Here is a 21391-nt window from a genome sequence, read left to right as displayed (position 1 = left end):
CTGGATATCTTAAAAAATACAGGTGCCTAATTATTTTCATTGAAATCAATCACTTAATGATAAGATCTAATTTTATTGAAACTTTCACATAAAATTGATAAGATATGGCTTAAGTGAAAAAAGCTACATCAAATTGCTTTATGGCAGATTGGAAAGATCTATCAGGGTTAAAAGGTTACTTAATTTTTCTCAGCAGTTAAAGGTAGATGACTTTCATGAAACTTTATAATGATAATTGTCAGAACACAAACAAATGTATTAGATAATAACCTTTGATGATGTACCTTACCTCGATTGAGATCTAATGACATTAGTCCAATTGGGTAAATCTAATAATGTTAGTCCCATTGGGTGTAACTTATGATGTACGCCCAATTGATTTAGCTAATGTTAAAGCTCGATTGAATATATCTAATGATAATAGCTCAATTGGGTAGATCTAAGGATGTAATCACCAAGGGTTTTATCTTATGGGTATACCTAAAAATGTTAGCCCAATTGTGTATAGTTAGCCCCATAAGTCATATCTTAAAAGTAACTTATCTGTATTGGGTATACCTGAGGATGTTAGACCCATTGGTTATATATAAAGAGGAACTTAGCCACAAGATGTTGGGTTTAACTTATCTGCGCTATGGGATAGACAACTTGACCTCTTATTTTAGGATGAACAATGATAAATGAGGGATAATTCATTAACATGTAATGGCAATATTGTGCAATAAGAACTATTTTAGATTTTTGAAAATTTTTTCAAATATGCAGCTCTGATTGGCCAACTAGGAACTTTTGAATAAAAATTAAATGGTTAAAATTATTTAGAATTCAGACCAATATAGATAGCTAGAAAACTCAACACAATTTCAAACATCAAAATGTTTTTACAATAATGTAGTAATTTTGATGTACTTTTGCCTACAAAATCTATGGTTTTAATTAAGCATCCTTTTGTATCAGTTATTGAATATCTCCCATATATCATTACACATATGTTATTAATATTAAATCATACTAAAAAAAGAATAACTTATAGGCTAAATGAGAAAAAGATGATCTACATCTAATAATTGACTTTTTTGTACTTTTTGTGATGTGTCTGTACCATAGGTTTGAATTTATTGATTTATTATTTATAATCAATCTGGTATTTACAATTGGGCACTTATGTTTGGAAAATATATTTGCTGAAACAAGAATCAGCTGATTATAAAAGAACTTGACATTCTGGCTGATATCTGTAACAGATCACATTGTTATGGCATGTACTAAAAGGTTGAGTGGAGTCAATGGCCGTGTTGGAGTGCTTGAGTGTTGGAGTGGAGTCATTTAGTGAAATATTTAACAAATCCACAAATCAGTCACACTTTATATCAAATGAAATTGTTAACTCACTCAAATGAAAATCTCAACACTCAAGAACTCGAACACTCCAATACTCTACTCCAATCCACCTTTTAGAAAATGCCCAATGTTATTGGGTAATTATAGCAGCAATGTTATTGTTTATAGGTACTTCAATGTTTTACCTGGTATTGACATTTTGTGATATATATCTCAGACTATAAAACCAATCATTTGTTGTAAAACATTTAGTCTGTCCTTGAATTAGGTTTTAATAGCTATAAACAATGTAAAACATTTGGTTTGTCCTGAAATTAGGTGAAACGGTGTGGTTAAATTATCCTTGAATAAGGTGTTGACGCAAGTTATAAACAATGTAAAATGTTTGGTTTGTCCATGAATAAGATATTGCTAGTTAAAAGTTAAGTTCCACCTTGAAGTAGTTAACCGTTTCTAAATATTAAATGTAACAATGTAAAATAAAACTTTGGCTTCTGAATATGTGTTTCCAGTGATCACAATGTCAGTTTTGTTTGGCATTGAATTTGTGCTGTAATACCAGTCTAAGAAAACAAAGTTTAGGACCTTCTTGATAAACTCTGGTTCATATATTGAAATATTATTAGCTTGCTTGCTAAGTTGTGGCTCAAAAAGTAGACTAACAGTGGATTCATAATAACTGGTTGGATACTAATCTATATAAAAAAAGAAGATGTGGTATGATTGCCAATGAGACAACTCTCCACAAGAGACGAAAATGACACAGAAATAACAACTAAATATAAATGTTCCAAGAAGTGCAAATTTGAATTATCTTGAATGCAGACTTTTTCAAAACCATAAAAAAAACAGATAATCACAGAAAATCATTTTTTTCACAATCTGCCAAAATTGCTTTCTACAAAAAATCAAGGCAAAAAATAAATGAATCCGCAGCTACTGGTTTAAGTGTCCTGGTTTTATTATGCGATTTTAATTAACATACACCTGAAATATGAGTATGGCAGGTACCTATGTTAATTATGTAATAAACTACTGAACTCTATGATTGAGTTATAAATCAAAACACTTTTTAAAGACTTGAAACACTTATGCAAGATATGTTACATGGTTAAAAATCTGCATTCAATAATGTTGTAAATGTTGATGTTAGACCTCCCTGACTTTCATAGTTATTTCTTAATTAATCATTGTCTCTGAATATCATTAACAACTGCTACATTTAGTGCAGTAATTATAGATATTTAATTCCGATAATGAAAAAGCATTTGTACAGTTCGTTTGTTTCTACACCCATGCAAAGTCTTTGATCTGCATATAATAATATTGGATAAGATTATAGCTTAAAACATTTGTATGACCCTGATTACAAAGAGCAGAAGTAATGCTACTTAGTTTGTCATTAGTTGCAGAAGGTGGTTGGTGCCTGTTATTAACACTACTAAGTTTAGAATTGATTTGAAAACCAGAGAAACGAACTGGAATGACGTTGTTAGAATCGGCAAATTTCTTGTTTTTTTCCCCTCATTACTACCAGTTTCTGGTGATTTTTCCGCCCCTTACACAAGTTTAATGTTTGTTTTGGAGAAGTTGAATCCTAGTTAGTAATCTAAATATTTATGGAATTTATACAGCTACTAGTACTAAATTCAATAACAAACTCATACTTGCCAACTTTTCAAAATAGTCTAAATTGAAAACTACATTCAAACCTATGATTGCATTGGATAAAAACCGCAATATTTATACGTGTGCATGTAAAACAAATTTCGTTGTAGAAGGGTCTAAAAACAGCACAAACAACATTTTCCAAAAGACCAAAAAAAGTGAAAAAGTATAATTAAACAAAACGCATTTGACTAACAGGTCGAACAACTGATGTTCTTTAAATAACCCTGCTGACTGCCATTGGCTATTGTCAAATAAAATTGATCACAAGATGTTACAAAATGGATCTTAATATAAATTTAATACTAAACAGAAAAAAATTAACTTGTGGCCACGATGTTATGCCACAAACATACGGTGTCAATATTTTACATATATATATATATTTATATTTTAATGTACTATGGTTTTAATGAGTACATTATAATAATGTGCTGAAATCCCATTTTAACTCTCTCGTGGGGGATATCCTTAATAAATTATAAAAGTCCATAGGTCTGCTGAAAAATTCCATTTGAACTCCTTTGAATATCTGTTCTGAGGTATGATTCATATAAGGAAAGACTTCAAATATAAGGTCAACAATTATCATGGGATATCTCCAATAAATTGTAATTAAAGTCTGCAGGTCTACTGAAAAATTCCAACTCCTTTTAATATCTGTTCTGAGATATTAAGTTCGTATAACAAAAGATTTCAAATATAAGGTCAACAATTCTTATGGGATATATCCAAAACATTGTAAAAGTGGACAGGTATACTGAAAAATTCTATTTTAACTCCTTTTATAAATATTTGTTTTGAAATTTTTGTTTATATAGCAAAAGATTTCAACAATTCTCATGGGATATCTCCAATAAATTGCAAAAGTCTAGAGGTCTTCTGAAAAAATCTATTTTAACACGTTTAATATTCAGTCTGAGATATTTAGTTTATATAACAAAAGATTTCAAATATAAGGTCAACAATTCTCAATGGATATCCCCAATACATTGTAAAAGTCTACAGGTCTACTGAAAAACAATAAGATTGCTGTCTGTAATTTATAGCTACTATAAAAACCAATAGACATTGTTATCGCTATTTACTTGTATTTTGCTTTAATTTTCTCTGTGTAATTATTTCCCGTCTCAATCCAATGGACTGAGGAGGGTTTTCATCAGTTGAGATACTCCCTCTCATTTTCAGAACCATAGATAGATGGATAAGCTAAAATATATTTTGACTTTTATCAGCAAAAAAGTCATATACATGAAGGAGCCATTTGTTTAATGCAGGTTAACTGCAAAAGTGGTTGAAGTGAGAATTCTTGTCTTTAGTAAGCTTGTTTATACAGTGAAGTTTTTATGCTCCACCTACGACAGTAGAGGGGCATTATATTTTCTGGTCTGTGGGTCCCTTCGTTCGTTCGTCCGTTCGCTCATTCGTCCATTCGTTTGTTCGTCCGTCCATCTGTTTGTCCCGCTTCAGGTTAAAGTTTTTGGTCAAGGTAGTTTTTGGTCAAGGTAGTTTTTGATGAAGTTGAAGTCTAATCAACTTGAAACTTAGTACACATGTTCCCTATGATATGATCTTTCTAATTTAATGCCAAATAAGAGTTTTTACCCCAATTTCGCGGTCCACTGAACATAGAAAATGATAGTGCGAGTGGGGCATCCGTGTACTTGGGACACATTCTTGTTTAGTCTTAAGTTTGTTCTGTTATTGTTGTAGGTGTGATGTTCTTCATTAAACAAAACTGAAACATGTCATTTTATGTATATTTGTATTTAATTGGTGTCTGGTTTAGACAGTGATAATTCATCTCCTTATAATTTCATATTGATGTCTGGGTCCTCCACCATGATAGATCTGTGTAATACTGGCTTGTCTTTGTTATAATCAATTATTACATTCTGTTTTAATTATTTTAATAAATATGTACAGTTATGGTACAGATCTTAAACTAACAGTTTTTTGGCTACACATGCTGTTCTTATTTATCAAGTCATGAATATATAAAAGTTATGTAGGCGTGTCAAAATCGTATCATACACAATAATGACCAGCCAGTACCCACAGTATTATGATATCTTCAACCAGTATTAAAAAGATAAATATAACAAAAGTTTTTTTGTATTTTAGCTAGAGAAATAGATCCTGTCTACAGTTTACTGAAATGTGCAGCCGACCTACCCAAAAATTCACGGATACCATGCACAGTACACGCTCACTGTGGGGGTCACCATCCAGATAGTAGTTCTAGTACATCAAAAACCTCAAGTCCTTCATCATCAGGTAAGCATTATTGGGGTTAGTTCCCCTTAGTACGTCAAAAACCTAAAGTATTTAATCATTAGGTAAGTGTCATAGGTGTTAGCTCCCCTTGGTGAGCATTATCTGTGTTATATTGGTGGTTAGCTCCCCTTACTACATCAAAAACCTCAAGTCCTTCATCATCAGGTAAGTCATGGGATTTACCTTCCCTTAGTACATCAAAACCTCAAGTCCTTCATCATCAGCTAAGAGTCATAGGGGTTACCTGCCCTTGTGTTATATCATAAGTTAGCTCCCCTTATTATATCAAAACCCTCAGGTCTTTCACCATTAGGTTAGTTTTATAGAGGTTATCCCCTATGGTAAAGGTTTTTACTGTGTTTTATCATATGGGTTCAGGGGCGGATCCAGCCATTTAAAAAGGGGGGGTCCCAACCCAGTTCAAAGGAAGGGTTACAACTATATGTCCCCTTTCAAATGCATTGATCGCTCCCCAAAAAAAGGGGGTTCAAACCCCCAGAACCCTCCCCCTGGATCAGCCACTGGGGTTAACTCACCTTAGCACATCAAAAGCCTCAAGTCTTTCATCATCATCAGGTAAGAATTATAGGGGTTACCTCCCCTTAGTATGTCAAAAACCTCAAATATTTCATCATCAGGTAAAAATCATAGGGATTAGTTACCCCCTTAGTATGCATTATTTTAGCTATGCATCTATACTACAGTGTAATAATGATATTTACTTGCTTTTCACGCAGACATATGCACATTATATTAGGCAATAGCACTTTGCTTGTCACACTTATGGCTTGTACAAAACATGTTGTTATTGACATTTAAATTTGATCTTGTTGGATTCTCAAAATCAGATTATACTGCTGGAAGATTATAGATAAATTATCGTTTTAAGTTTTTTACCTTAAATTAGTTATAAAATTCATGCTTGATTCTCAAAATTGTCAGACAAAATTCCCTTCCAGTAAGAAAACTTAATCCATACATGATCCTGCACAGCTTTTAAGAGATCCCTTAATAAAAAATATCAAAATATGAAGTATTTTAGGCATTTATTTTGAGAACTTCAATATTTAGTAAGGGCAGATTTTCTTTTCTATTGAATATCATCTTAGGCACCAAACCTGACTTTTACAAAGACTTAATTGTTCTGTTGTAACCTTTACCATTTATGTATTTTAATAGAAGGTATTATAAATCTTGCTAACAGCAGTTTTTGCGAGTTTTAATCGTTTTCTACAGCGAAGAAATTCAGAATTTTGCAATCTAAGCATAGCGTGAACAAATTGTAATCTGACGTTTCAACAATGATTGCTTCCTAATGGTACAATGCATGAAAGGCAATCATGTTTTTACTTTATTAAGAATATAACTGTTGACAGTATTACACTTAAGTTGAATCGTTTGAGAGTGTGACAAGATGCATTAACCATTTTAAAATGAAATTGACAATATAAACATTTCAAGCTTTATTAACTAGAAATAACTCAAAAGCTGTTAATTAAACTATATATATATGTATATATCACTGTGCTGTTTTCTTGTGTTGAAAGGAAAATAACACAACAAGGGTATGATCTTTTAACTTATCGGCATGGAATTCCATAACATAGGTAGACCATTTTAACAGCTAGAACCTCAATATTCCAAATTTATTTCCAAGTTATCTCCCTTTGAAGTTGTCTTTTTTGGAAAGGAAGAATTTGTATATTTCATGTCAAACATCTATGAATTGGATTTAATCTAGTCCAAATAATTATGACGTCTGGCAAGGCTATTTTTTTCTTTTTCTGGGATCCCTTCTGTCGTATGAAGGCTTTCCCAGAAAGAAAAAAAAATACCCTTGCCAGAAATCATAACTATTTGGACTAGATTTAAACCTGAATATTTCATCAAGAAAAAAACACTTTCTTGTATTTGAACAATTCTAAAAACTAGAAGTAGAAAGGTTAGAAAGGGAAATAACTCTCACAAAACCAGAATACATTTGATGTTAAATTGACATCTATTTCTCAAATTCTTCCAGAGTTTGCAAAACTACCTAGACCTAATTCCTATATATAGTTAATTAAATAGGATGATATTAACAATTTTTGAAGTTTTCAAAACTCTTGTTCTCTTTTATAAATTTAGCCATAAGATGAAATTTTACAAATGTTTACATAGCAACCAGTGGCAAATATTTCACAGTTGAAGAACCTATTATTATAAATGAATTTAGGAGAGCACTTAGAAGAGACATTATAAGAATGGAATATGAAGGCATTTAGCTTAATGCTAGAAAGTATTATACCCTATTGCATTTGGTCAACCCCTTAACATCCCCTACAGATCCTTTTAAACAAATGTGTTATTTTAAAGTCACTGCAGACCAGTATGCATTTAAAAATCTATAAATTTCCAAATATTCCCTTTTTTTCATTGAAGATCTGCTTCAGTCAGAAGAACATATGTTTGCATCTAGTAAACAAGTAAATTAGATGATTCATTTAGGGTTTTTTATAGGTCCGGCTAATTAACAAAAATCAGTGGAATAGTATCAGACAATTTAGCTGGATAGAATCAAATAGTCAACAGGCTAAATATACAGTGTTTAAATGTTAATATAAATGTGCTGCATGAGTTAATGTGTTCTACAACTAATATGACTGACAACACTAATATTTGCATGCATGAGTTGCCTCCACTTGAATGTAACCTCTGAACTGTACCTTTAAATTATTGCCTCTGAATAGTATTTGTGATTTTTGCATTAACTTTTATACTGTTTAGAACTCAGATGATGGTTTTGATACTACATGTACCTATAATTCACAACACATACACAAAGTCTAGAAAATACATGAATTTTAAAATTGGTAAAGTTGTCTAACATAAATTGTTGCATGACAATACTTAAATATAATTACTGTATTAAAGTAACTGTAATTTTAAAACATAGTTGCATGGTACTATTAGGACACTGGTAACATCTTTTAGAAATAGATAGTACATCTTTTGGAGTCTTTGTTTGATTTATTTACAATTATACAAGATTTTTAAAGCTCTCATATTGAATAGACACTTAGGATGTAAATGAAATGTTGGATATAGGTGAATGAAGCAGCAACAGAGTGACCAATAAAAAACACCTTTAGGTCTCAACATATGGTCTTCAACAATAAATATATGTGTATACAACATTTCAAGCTCTTAACCTCTTCCCGATTCCAGTCTAGGAACAGTACCTACATGTGTCAAAGATCAGTCATAAACACCAAATTTCCTTATATTTTATAGGATGCTAAAACATTGATATTGATTAACAATACTAAAAAACTTTTTTTTGTCTGTGTGTTTTTGGGTTGCTGCCTCTATGCCATTTACAGTACTACTTTGTTTGATAATAAAAAATGAACACCTGTATTTGTAGCCATAAAAGTTTTCAATACAATTATCGTACTCTGAGACTTGGAATTTAACCTGATCATTATACTGTGTTTGGTGTTTTAAGCCCAGAACTCTGAACTAAAACTTACTAAGCCAAAGATATATAAATGATAAGTTTATATGTAAGATGAAAAAAACTTATATAAAAATGTTAACAGAGGAAACATACATACACACAAACAAACAGTTATTGATTAAGGAGATTGTGGGTAAGCATGAAAAAGTGAAACTTAGATTCGTAAAAATATATATAATTCTATTATTTTTTATAGGTGTATTAAAATCCCCTTATATATTTTCACACAATTTACAAGGCAAACTATTATGGGATGGATGAACCATTGAACTCAGCAGATGCTTATAATTCATGCATGCTATTAATAGAAATTCAGCACATTTTAAAATTATTTCTTTTCTTCTAAACAGACTTTGTTGATCAGTCTCTTGGATCAGACTTTAAGAAGAACTACAAAATGACTAGGCCAAAAAAAATACGATCCATAACGGCATCGTTTAGTAATATTCTTCTATGATGTGGAAAGTTGCTGTGGTTGCTATATTAACTTATTTATGGCTTTAAGATGGAGAGATAATTCCCTATATATAGAAACTTCACAATGATTTAGACTCAACACATTCGTACATTAATCATGTTTGTAGAGAATTGTGTATGGTAGGGGAGGCAACTCTAATTAGACTTGTGATATTTGTTGTACATTTTTTGTTCATTGATGTACTTAATTTTATTATTTATTTAGATGTAAATATTTTTTTAAATCACAAACCGGCTATCAATATCATATTTATTTCATGTTGTATATGGTTCAGATTTTATATTTTAATGCTCATTATGCCATGCTCTATGTTCATTTTAACATGGGTTGTGGCATAATATTTGTCTATATCGTTACACTAGATGCAGAAAGATGTAAACGTTAACAAATATGATGCCTATCCATGTTAAAATGAGCCAAGAGCATTGCCTAAAAGAATTATTTAGATTCTTATAGGAAAAGTTTTTTTTTTTTACTTTTGAACTTAAAAGCAGACTTATGAAACAGGTTCAATTATATTGTTATTTTTTAAGTTTTAAATGTTTTCTGTTTTTTTAAAAATATTAGAATTAAGGTAGCTGGGGTGTCTAAATGTTCAATTGACAATAGATTTTTCTTAGAATTCTGTAAAAGCTTTCAGGGTTTAAATGTACTTTCAAATTGACACAGACCTGGGTTTTTTTGTTGAAATACATTGAAATTAAAGAAATTAAAGTTATTTTATATGGGTTTGTGTTCTTATTGAGGAAACATTTTAAGATAGAATTGATTAAAATTCAATACTTCCATAACATCAAATAAAGATAGGGGATTACTGGACATATTTTTTTTTTAAATCCAGATCAAACACAAATTTTCCTATTAAATTAGATATAATTATTTATTTAAATCTGAACCAGTCCTCATGTTTGTATCATTGTTGTTAAATGAGATTCCATATTTAACATTGTGTTACCATGGTTATACATTTGTCTTTCTAATCAGTTTGTTTATTATTGTTGTCACTCAAGTCTTATTATATTTGAAATATTTGAATATAGCTGAAAATTCCCATTTTTTTTTTAATTTTAATTTATGATATATAACAAGGTATTATTTCATTAAGATTTGTATAATCTGTTGTAAGATTTAATGAAAGTTCTGTTACTGCCAAACAAGCAGACAATGAAAAAACAAACGATTTCATATTTGAAAATAATGAAAGTATTGAAATAATATCTTGTTAAAGTGTAACCTGTATTTCATAGGTTTATCTCCCTTTTTCTACTGATATGATTGTTGCTTAGAGTTACAAGAGCGCAATTATTTGTTAACATTTTACTGTCCCTTTTATAAGTTTTTTATGCCCCATTTATTATGCCCCATTTATGGGTATTATGTTATTTTGGTCTGTGCGTCTGTCTGTCTGTTCGTTCTTTCGTCCGTTCGTTCATGAGTTTGTTCGTTCGTCTGTTCGTCCATGAGTCTGTCCCGCTTCAGGTTAAAGTTTTTAATCAAGGTAGTTTTTGATGAAGTTGAAGTCCAATCAACTTGAAACTTAGTACACATGTTCCCTATGATATGATCTTTCTAATTTTAATGCCAAATTAGAGATTTTCCCTCATTTTCATGGTCCATTGAACATAGAAAATGATAGTGCAGATGGGGTATCAATGTACTGGGGAACACATTCTTGTTTTACCCTAATATGGTACTTAAAATAGAATCCTGTGCAGCATCTAATTGGATGATACAGATTGGAATTACTTTTAAACGAAAAGCTTATCTAATTATGTTTTAATCCACAAAATCAAATTTCACATTTTACAAAGTGTAGAAAATATCTTCCATTTCTGCACATTGTAGCCATTAAAAATATTCCTTTTTCATTAAGAGAGTGAAAAAAGACAATTGTTTTCAACTGCATTTTAAGTCAAATTTTGCATCATGTCTATACATATTTTTAGCTATTATGCAACACTGGCATTTCTAGTACATTTTATTACAGGAACTACATAGTTTGTGTAGTCTTTGAGAAATAAAATATGAAATACCACTGGTACCCTATGGAAAATGCATTACAAATAATTGCGCTCTTGTAACCTCAGAGTAAACAAGACCTAAGCCTTGTTCTGATGTTGTAACAGTTTTATTATTTTTCTTGGTTTTACCTTTATATAATGTCAGTTTGCACAGAGCACCAATCATTTTATTGTCGAGCCTGCAACTTTTGTTGCAGAAAGCTCGACATAGGGATAGTGATCCGGCGGCGGCGGCGGCGGCGGCGGTGTTAGCTAACTTCTTTAAAGCTTTATATTTTAGAAGGTGGAAGACCTGGATGCTTCATACTTTGTATAAAGATGCCTCATGTTACGAAGTTTCCGTCAGTCACATGTCCAATGTCCTTGACCTCATTTTCATGGTTCAGTGACCACTTGAAAAAAAAGTTCAAATTTTTTGTAATGTTGAATTCTCTGTTATTATAAGTAATAGGATAACTATATTTGATATGTGCGTACCTTGCAAGGTACTCATGTCTGTCAGACAGTTTTCACTTGACCTCGACCTCATTTTATGGATCAGTGAACAAGGTTAAGTTTTGGTGGTCAAGTCCATATCTCAGATACTATAAGCAATAGGGCTAGTATATTTGGTGTATGGAAGGACTGTAAGGTGTACATGTCCAACTGGCAGGTGTCATCTGACCTTGACCTCATTTTCATGGTTCAGTGGTTATAGTTAAATTTTTGTGTTTTGGTCTGTTTTTTTCATACTATATGCAATAGGTCTACTATATTTGTTGTATGGAATGATTGTAAGGTGTACATGTCTAGCGGGCAGATGTCATGTGACCTTGACCTCATTTTCATGGTTCAGTGGTTATAGTTAAATTTTTGTGTTTTGGTCTGTTTTATTCATACTATATGCAATAGGTCTACTATATTTATTATATGGAATGATTGTAAGGTGTACATGTCTAGCGGGCAGATGTCATGTGACCTTGACCTCATTTACATGGTTCAGTGGTCAAAGTTAAGTTTTTGAGTTTTGGTCTTTTTATCTAATACTATATGCCATAGGTCAACTATATTTGGTGTATGAATATATTTTATGATCTTTATGTCAGTAGCGCAGGTTTCTTTTGACCCTGACCTCATTTTTACGGTTCATTGCACAGTGTTAAGTTTTTGTGTTTTGGTCTATTTTTCTTAAACTATAGGTAATAGGTCAACTATATATGTTGTATAGAAGCATTGTTAGCTGTACATTTCTGCCTGGCATGGTTCATCTGACCTTGACCTCATTTTCATGGTTCATTGGTGTTTGTTTAGTTATCTTGGTTAATGTTAAGTTTATGAGACAGTTGTAATAAAGCTTTATACTTAGGACTATCTACATAATATCAATGATTAGTATAGAAGGCGAGACATTTCAGCGTGTGCACTCTTGTAATTTATTTTACAATGTATATATGTACATGTTGTATTTAAGTACCTGTCAGAGACCTGTCCAACCTCAAGCCAGAAAAATTATTCCATTCTAGATGGTCAGTTTGACCTAATTTTTCTGTTTTTCTGGTAAACTATATCTTCAGTCTGAACTATCCACGAACAAAAATATAATTTCATCATTTGAACTCTTGTGGATTGTTGTACATGGCAATCATACTACATCTTCTTATTTTTATATGAATAATATATGTTGTTCTTTTAATTAATTTAAACAAAAATATTTTAAGCACACAATTACTTTTGACAGGAAAAAATTAAAATTTATCCTGTTTTCTTAAAGAAATGTAACTATCTTAAATTAAAACAGATATTTTGAGACTGTATTTTCATGCTTACATTTTGAGTTATGAGATACCACATGGAAAGTCTGATAGAAAGGTTATGCCCCTTATTCTTCTTCTTCTGGTATGTAACACTAATATCAGATGCTTTAGAAAAATCATTTTGATGATGTATTATTGCCCTTGTTTTTTTTATGTTTTCTGCTATTTTACTTTCTTGAAGGAACAAATTTGATGGCCATATGTTTAAAGATAAATATTATTTTTATTAAATAAGATGGAATTACTGACATGCCAAACTGGAATACCTAATGATGAATATAATTTGAGAGACATTTAAGATTGTTTTTGACAAGTTTGAGGTTCATTCGATACAAAGAAACATATAATTTCCATTTGTTATTTATATTAAACAAGTTTGAGGTTCATTCGATACATTAGAAACGTATAATTTCCATTTGATATTTATATTAAATAATTTAGTTCCAGTTGAAATTCAGAACCCTTAGATTGAATTTCAAATTTGTGATCAAGTTAATTCTATTGAATAAAATTCCAAAACAAAATAATTTAACACCATTTTCTTGATGTGTTTTAAGGGGAAGATGCAGTTTTGCCTTCTATTGCCAAAGACTTGATATGAGGAAGCATACTTGTATTTTATTTACCTCCATTACCTTTTTTTTTAAATTGATGTTTGACAAATTGTGAAAAAAAAATGTATTAAGGTATGTATTGAAAGTAATGTGTATTAGAAAGAGAAAGTCTTACTTAACCCAGTTTTTTTTTATTTTTGTTATATTTTCTTTAAACAATAAAAGCATATTTTACCATATTTTATTGTCTCCCTTGAGTTTTAGTGAGTTTAGACACATCAGTTTAAGTATAAATCCTTGATAATTAGTGCTGGAGTTTACCAATCTATACATAAAAGACAAAACACTTCATTTTCCTCTATCACATCCATGTACACAAGGTTACTCAATTTGTACAAACATAGAATGGAGAGATGTCTAATTGGCAATCATATTACATCTTCGTTATTTTATGTATACATAAACACAAAAGATAACCCAAAAATAAACAAACAGATAACAAAAGAAATCAACTAGAAGGGTGCTTTGCTGGCAGAGCAAACACTCAAATAACTGCTACTATAAATACCTAATACTTTTGGAAAACATATAGCAATATTTCTATACAGCTGCCTTTTAGTTTAGTTTAGTGATGATTTATTCTGCAAAGGGGCCTTGGTGGCTGAGTGGTCTAAGTAGTTACTACTGTTATCACTAGCCAGTCAACACTGAGGTTGTGAGATTGAATCTGCTTGTGCGGTGGCACTCAACTCTAATATAAATTGAGTAGGATTGACAGTTTCCCTATCGAAGGTCATGGTTTTCTCCAGGCACTCCGGCTTCCTCCATCAATAAAAACTGGCCTTTACAAAAAAGCCCAAAAGCAGTGCTTAAAAATGGTGTTAAAACACAAACAAACAAACAAACAAAATATTCTGCAAGATGTGAGAATGAACTTATTCAGTCATCCAAATTGAGATTTGTCATTTACAATAGACCGAATTCATGATTCTTCAATTTTTTCTCAAGATTGTACATGTATTACAAAATTCACAAAAATCAAAAGGACTGATTTTCACAGGCCAGGGGCATTCGTTCTGTGCTAAATTGGAAGATTTCTTATTGTTTGATGGACACTTCTGAATAAGATAGTGAAGTTCATCCTCTACATTATTCTTGCAAAGATGACAAATTATGTTCGATGCAGGAATATCTGACCAGTGACATGTTTTGTTGTGATTGGTTATTAGGATGCATTTATTTTTGTTCAATTAAATTGAATAAGATTCAAGTTGTAACTCTTCTTGAAAATAGAATAAAATTTCAGTGATGGAGCAAAAGATGAATAAGATGATAAAGGATAAAAGTTAGTGTGACAGCAATCCTACAATAACAGGAATCCACAGCTCAATATCTTGAGGACAATCTCACAATAAGACCGTTGACTTTTTTCAATTTTATTTGACCTAAAAGTTAGTTTAAACAGTATCTATTCAGATAAATGTTCACAAGACATTGTAAAATAAATCTGATTGCCAATATATTTGCTGTCATTTAAAGCCTTTTTCTGCAATACAAAAAGGTAAATATGCTAGATTATTGATGAGTATAATTTTGCCTTACATTCTTTGTTTTAACAGTCAAGTTTATTGGATAGATTGTAGGTATGCATATGGGCACCAATTGTGCCCTTGTTCCTCTATTTACCTAAACCATTTGACAACAGAGGCTGTCATAATACAGTAACTGAAGGAATTGAAATGATGTGAAGGGTTATTCAAAAACATCCATCAATCTCACAGATGAGATAGAAATATACCTGTATTACCTGCAGTGTCCACTAAAATTATTTTGTTTAATGCAAAATCAGTCTGGAAAACTGTTTTTCGGCTATAATGTGGATCATCACTTGGTGTCAGTCATCATAGTTAACAGGATCATATTCTAACATACTTGACTTGAGTGATCCTCAGTGTATCAACTCTAGTATTAAGTAGTTATTTTTGCCACCAACAAACAACTTGGCTAAAATAGAATGCAATGGTAAAATTCAGTTAATTGTTGATATTTTGAGATAGATAGTAAGTGTCAGGAAGAAATGGCCAGAATGTCAATGTGAAGATCTACCTAATGTCTATCAATACACAATCTTAGTAAGTGTCAGGAAGAAATGCCCAGAATGTCAATGTGAAGATCTACCTAATGTCTATCAATACACAATCTTAGTAAGTGTCAGGAAGAAATGGCCAGAATGTCAATGTGAAGATCTACCTAATGTCTATCAATACACAATCTTTATGACGGCTTATTTGGAGTTCAGGTCTCTGAGTGACAAGTTGTATGTCCCCCTTGGACTAGAGTTCGGGCATTATAATGGTTTACTTTTATAAATTGTGACTTGGACGGAGAGTTGTCTCATTGGCACTCACACCACATCTTCCTATATCTATATTATGCTTTCTGGTCTGTGCATCAATAATCTGAATATTTTTCGCTCCATGTCAGGTTAGAAAGCATTTTGTTTATTATATGCCAAACTAGGATTTTCTAAAGAATACACAGTTGACTGAACAGAAATATCTGAAGGTGTAAAATCATTCCATGATTGAAGGGACCTTTTTAAAAAATGGCATTTCGTGCCAATTTTAACAGTTTTGCCTATTGACATGAAATGATCAGCAATCCCAGATCAGAAAAATTACCCAGTTTAGGTGGACAAAAGTTGACATATTAAATCTGGATATCATAATACTACTCTTTAAAGTTGCCATTGCTCTTGTGGTCAAACATTCATATCTTTGTTCAGACGTTTATGCTGTTGGTCAAATGTTTATACTGTTATTCAAACTTTTATATTGTTGGTAAAACATGAATTTTGTTGGTAAAACTTTAATATTGTTGGTCAAACATTGATGTTTATTTAGTTTACACTTAATATAATTTCTCTTATTCAAAAGAAACCAACTATACAGGCAGTAAATGTACACTATTTCAGCCATTTTCATTAGAATACTAAAAGGCTGTGAGCTTAGAATACAGAGACCATTGAAGTTCAAATATTGTTAGGATTTAAAAGGGGATTATGGGTAAAAGAACATACACAGAATAACAATGATATACTGGGTAATTTTTATATATCAAAGGAAACAAGGATGTCACTGTATTTTCATATCCAAAGTTACTGAAACAGGGGCGGATGCAGGAATTTTCGAAAGGGAGGGGTGCTAACCCAGGGCACCCAGGGCAAAGGGGGGGGTGCAAAACATATGTCCCGATACAAATGCATTGATCGGCAAAAATAAAGGGGGGGTGCGCACCCCCGGAACCCCCCCCCTGGATCCGCCACTTCTGAAAGAAGGAGACATAAAGGTTCATTTAGAGATTGAATACTTCTGCAAGATATTAATTGAAGGATACATTATTAAGTCTCCCAAACAAAGTTTGGAGACTTATTGTTTTTGCTCAGTTCTTATTATTTTTATTATTCTTCTTTTTCTTTTTCTTTTTCTTTTTCTTTTTCTTTTTCCGCCACTTTAAAAAATGAACCTGTCCGCAGCGTTTCTCCAAAACTACTTGTCAGATTTACTTAGGATTTCATAAAATGTTAGACTAACATGTCTAGGTGAGCCATCAATCGTTCGTTTGTGCATTGGGGTCTATTAAGGGGTATTTTGGGGGGCTAAAAGAAGGGAGGGGTTTACTATAGAACCCTATGGGATTTTATTTTAGAAAATTTTCAAATGAATATAACTTTAAAACTTTAAGTGATAAACACACACAGTCTTCAGAAATGATCAAGTGACAATAAAACAAATCACGTGAAATAAAGGGGGAATCTCTAGGGGGTCATCCCCACCCCCTTAAATTTGAGAATATGCTATTATCTTGTAAAGGGTCTAAATCCCCACCCCTAAACCATGTATATTCTTGAATGGGACAATAAAACAAATTTAATGAATTAAAGGAGAAGTCCCTGGGGGTCACCCCCACCCCGTTCAATTTGAGAATGTGCTATTATCTTGTAAACGGTCCAGATCCCCACCCCTAAACCATATATATTAATGTAGGGGACAATAAAACAAATGGAATGAAATTAAAGGGAAGTCCCTGGGGGTCACCTCCACCCCATTTAATTTGAGAATGTGCTATTATCTTGTAAACGGTCCAGATCCCCACCCCTAAACCATATATATTCTTGTAGGGGACAATAAAACTAATAAAAAGAAATCAAAAGGAAGTCCCTAGGGGGTCACCCCACCCCGTCGTGTTTGAAAACTTGTAAACGGTCCATATCCCCACCCCTAAACCATGTATATTCTTGTATGGAACAATAAAACACAACAACTGAAATATAGGGAGAGTCCATGGGGGTTACCCCTACCCCGCTCAATTTGAGAATGTTCTATTATCTTGTAAACGGTCCAGATCCCCACCCCTAAACCATATATATTCTTGTAGGGGACAATAAAATAAATGAAATGAAATAAAAGGGAAGTCCCTAGGGGGTCACCCCACCCCCTCTTGTTTGAAAACTTGTAAACGGTCAAGATCCCCACCCTTAAACCATATATATTCTTGTATGGGACATTTAAACAAGTCAAATTAATATGGGAGCTTTGTTTGGGAGACTTCGTAACAGCATCCTGTTACAATTACTTCTTGTTATAAGTGGTTCTACCACAGGGGATTGTTTAGTAGGTAAAACCAGGTTTTCCTCTCTATGGCGGTCTCTATCCTATAAATAGCATTTTAAGTCATTCTTGATTATCTGTTTTTTCTACGCATTGATATTGTGAAATATCAGTCTGTATCCTGCATGAAAGAGCTAAAAAGTTTGTTTTATGTTAAGCGGCTGATATTTTAAGATGTATATCTCTACAAAAAGGGATAATCGGATTATAGTTCGATTACTGGTCTTTGCCTTACGTAGACTTTTTTATGCTTGACAAAAGCAAGCTTAATAATGACTCCGCACACATTGTGGTGTCTATGATACCTTTCCGTCAGACATTGGAACATCGCTAAGGATGTCTGCTCACGTCTTAAAGTGTAATATAAGAATTACAGAGCGAATGAGTAGGGTGATATAGGCAAAAGAATGGAGGATAAAGAAACTTTCAATATAACCTCCATCGTAAATGTGTCTTATACTTTGAATGTTATTTATTGTTACACAAATATATTATACAATATAGATATTAAAACAATCAAAAAGCACCAATATTTTGAACCAGCAGACTGTTACCAGTATTTATCATATGTTTAGTAGTAAATACAGTATTTTTGCATATGTGATAAATAGCCTGCTGTATAATCCATATCGCGCAACTTTGATGCGCATCCTTTATCGCATACCCTTTATCACACCCCTACCCTTTATCACATACCCTTTATCACACCTCTACCCTTTATCACACCCCTACTTTTTTTTTTTTTTTTTTTTTTTACATAGTTTTTTTTTTTTGCTTGAGAAAAATTTTCCTCAAAATAGGTAAATTTTTTGAATGACGTCATTGTTTGGTATGTGACGTCACGAACGTCGAGTTTTCACATTGTATGTGACGTCATGAACGTCAAGTTTTCATATTTTTTGGCACACTAAATGCAACTATGAAAAATACAAAACACACAAATTAATACAATAATAAACAATATATATTTTTAGAACAACAGCACGCAAATTGTAAGGTAACCCAGGTGCTTCGGATAAGTAATTGAGCAGTTCTTTTAAGGCCTTTGAAACAAGACAAAAGTAGAACTGAAGGTAACCCAGTGCTATGGATCAGAAAACAGTTCATATAATATAATACTCTTCTGTTGAAATATATGATAAAGTGTATAATACATGGCAAAATCCGTATCACATGCTGTATCACTCTCGACCAATATCATCCCTCAGGCCTAAAGGCCCTTGGGCTGATATTGATGTCTCGGGATGATACGACATATGATACGGATTTTGCCATGTATTATTCTCTATATATTAAACTGCTTATTTTGCAAATTTGTTATTTTTCTAATTACAGTTAGCCAAAGTCCGAAGACGAGGAGAAAAAAACTGAATGCTCGCATGAAAAGCTTTTCACTAGATGCCCCAGAACCCTCAAAACATCTTCTTGCCATAGATGAAACTACAAAGAAGAAAAGTAGTTCATTCACTAACACATGTTTACGAGGTGAACATTTAATTATCCATTTTATTATACATATTTTTGCATGAAATTATAATTTTGCAGACAATATTCCTAAATCTTAAATGTGGCTGTTATGTAAGCCCCCTTGTCTGTCTGTACTTATGTCCCAAAGTTAGTATCCCTTCTTTAACATTAGTTTGCCTCAACCAAAAGGTATGAAACATATGTATACACTATACTTATTATAGTTAAATGTAGATCCAGCTAGAATTTTGGGTGGTGTCACTTTCACCATTCTAAAGTTATGTCCCTTAAAGAATGAAAAAAAATGCTAAAGGAGGAAGTTCGGTAAGGGCCATATTTGGCCCCAATTATAAAGTTCATAGTTACAAGACAATAAATGCTTTAAGTTGCCTTAAAGACATGTGAGAAAGTTAAACAGAACTGTTTTTGTCAAAGTTTAATTCTAACACCTTGATTTTTACATCCCAAAAAGGTCAAGATAAGGGATTTTTGTGAAATTTGACAAAATTAGCTGGATTTCAACCAAATAAAGGACCAGGAAAGATAGAGCGCAGGCGTCGACAAGCTTAATATTCAAATAAGACATGTGAAATGTCTTCACAAACATTATTTTAAAAGATCTTTGTTGTCGACGTATGCGCTCTATGTTTCCTGTCCAATAATCTATGGAAATTTACCCATTTTGATTGATTTTTTCGTGAAAAATCAATATGAGTACAACTTGTGACGTCATAATGAAACGCAGAAACGTGAAATTTTCAATAAAATGGCTTATATCCTATCTAGTCAATGTATTAGCTATAATTTATCCTGATATTGGTCAATAAATCCGAATTTGAAATTGACGCTAAAAAAGGGGGCCATTTTAGGACCTTATCGAACATACTCCTTTGCTATATATTAACAAGAGAGAACATCTGTATCACATTGAAATTGCATTGATTTGATAATATCAAAAAGTTCCCTTTTTTTCTCTTTATTTTAGTCTTTAAACTTTTACCTTTAGAATTTAGAATCAAGGTCAGAATATTTTCCATATTGTCTATTAGCTTCCGTTTGTTACTGCAATGATTTTATTTTTTTAAATTGCATTAACTAACATTAATAAATCAGTCGTTTTCCTGATTATTATAAGTATAGCCTAACAAACTAGCTTTTACTAATGTTGATAAATGCATCTTTAACATTAATATAATATAGCATGTCTTTACTAACACACATACTATTGAACAGGTTCTAGAAGTCCTGATGATAAATATGCCCTTTCTGCAACAAATTTACGTAAAAAATTTGCTTCATCAGCAAAAGCCAGTTCGCTAGACATCGAGAGTGGAGGCATGTCTCCATCACCTAAAGAATCGCCGGTAAGTGTTACTAAGATACATACATGTCTCTTTTTTTCAAAGAATCACTGATACGGCTATATGTGTCTTCTTCATTGAATTTCTGGTAAGTTTTGATGTGTCAGGTCATTAAAGATTGCATATTTTGGCGTTAATATTGATTCACTTATAGGGTCTTTGCATCGGAACTAAACACATTTATTAAAAAAAACAGTTGTTGGCATGACACGGGTTATGTTCTTCTCATATATGTTATGATGGTATGATACTAAACCCCTAA

At 32.1% G+C, this 21391-nt stretch overlaps 1 protein-coding gene and 1 long non-coding RNA gene across 2 annotated transcripts in view; both read left to right on the top strand.

Moving 5' to 3' along the window:
* Positions 1 to 21391, top strand: part of LOC143082118 (uncharacterized) — a 153321-nt gene that overhangs the window by 115138 nt on the left and 16792 nt on the right. The window contains exons 12-14 of the mRNA XM_076257675.1: positions 5134 to 5286; positions 19637 to 19786; positions 21002 to 21132. Coding sequence (XP_076113790.1) covers positions 5134 to 5286; positions 19637 to 19786; positions 21002 to 21132 — 434 coding nt within the window. The remainder of the gene's footprint in view (positions 1 to 5133; positions 5287 to 19636; positions 19787 to 21001; positions 21133 to 21391) is intronic.
* Positions 5305 to 13870, top strand: LOC143082120 (uncharacterized). Its single transcript, XR_012980281.1, has 3 exons — positions 5305 to 5451; positions 6834 to 6851; positions 9136 to 13870. It is a non-coding gene; the product is annotated as an uncharacterized LOC143082120 (long non-coding RNA).

This window comes from Mytilus galloprovincialis, chromosome 7 (genome assembly GCF_965363235.1).
Source record: "Mytilus galloprovincialis chromosome 7, xbMytGall1.hap1.1, whole genome shotgun sequence".
Lineage (NCBI taxonomy): Eukaryota > Metazoa > Mollusca > Bivalvia > Mytilida > Mytilidae > Mytilus > Mytilus galloprovincialis.
This window is presented reverse-complemented; position numbering and strand designations above follow the sequence as displayed.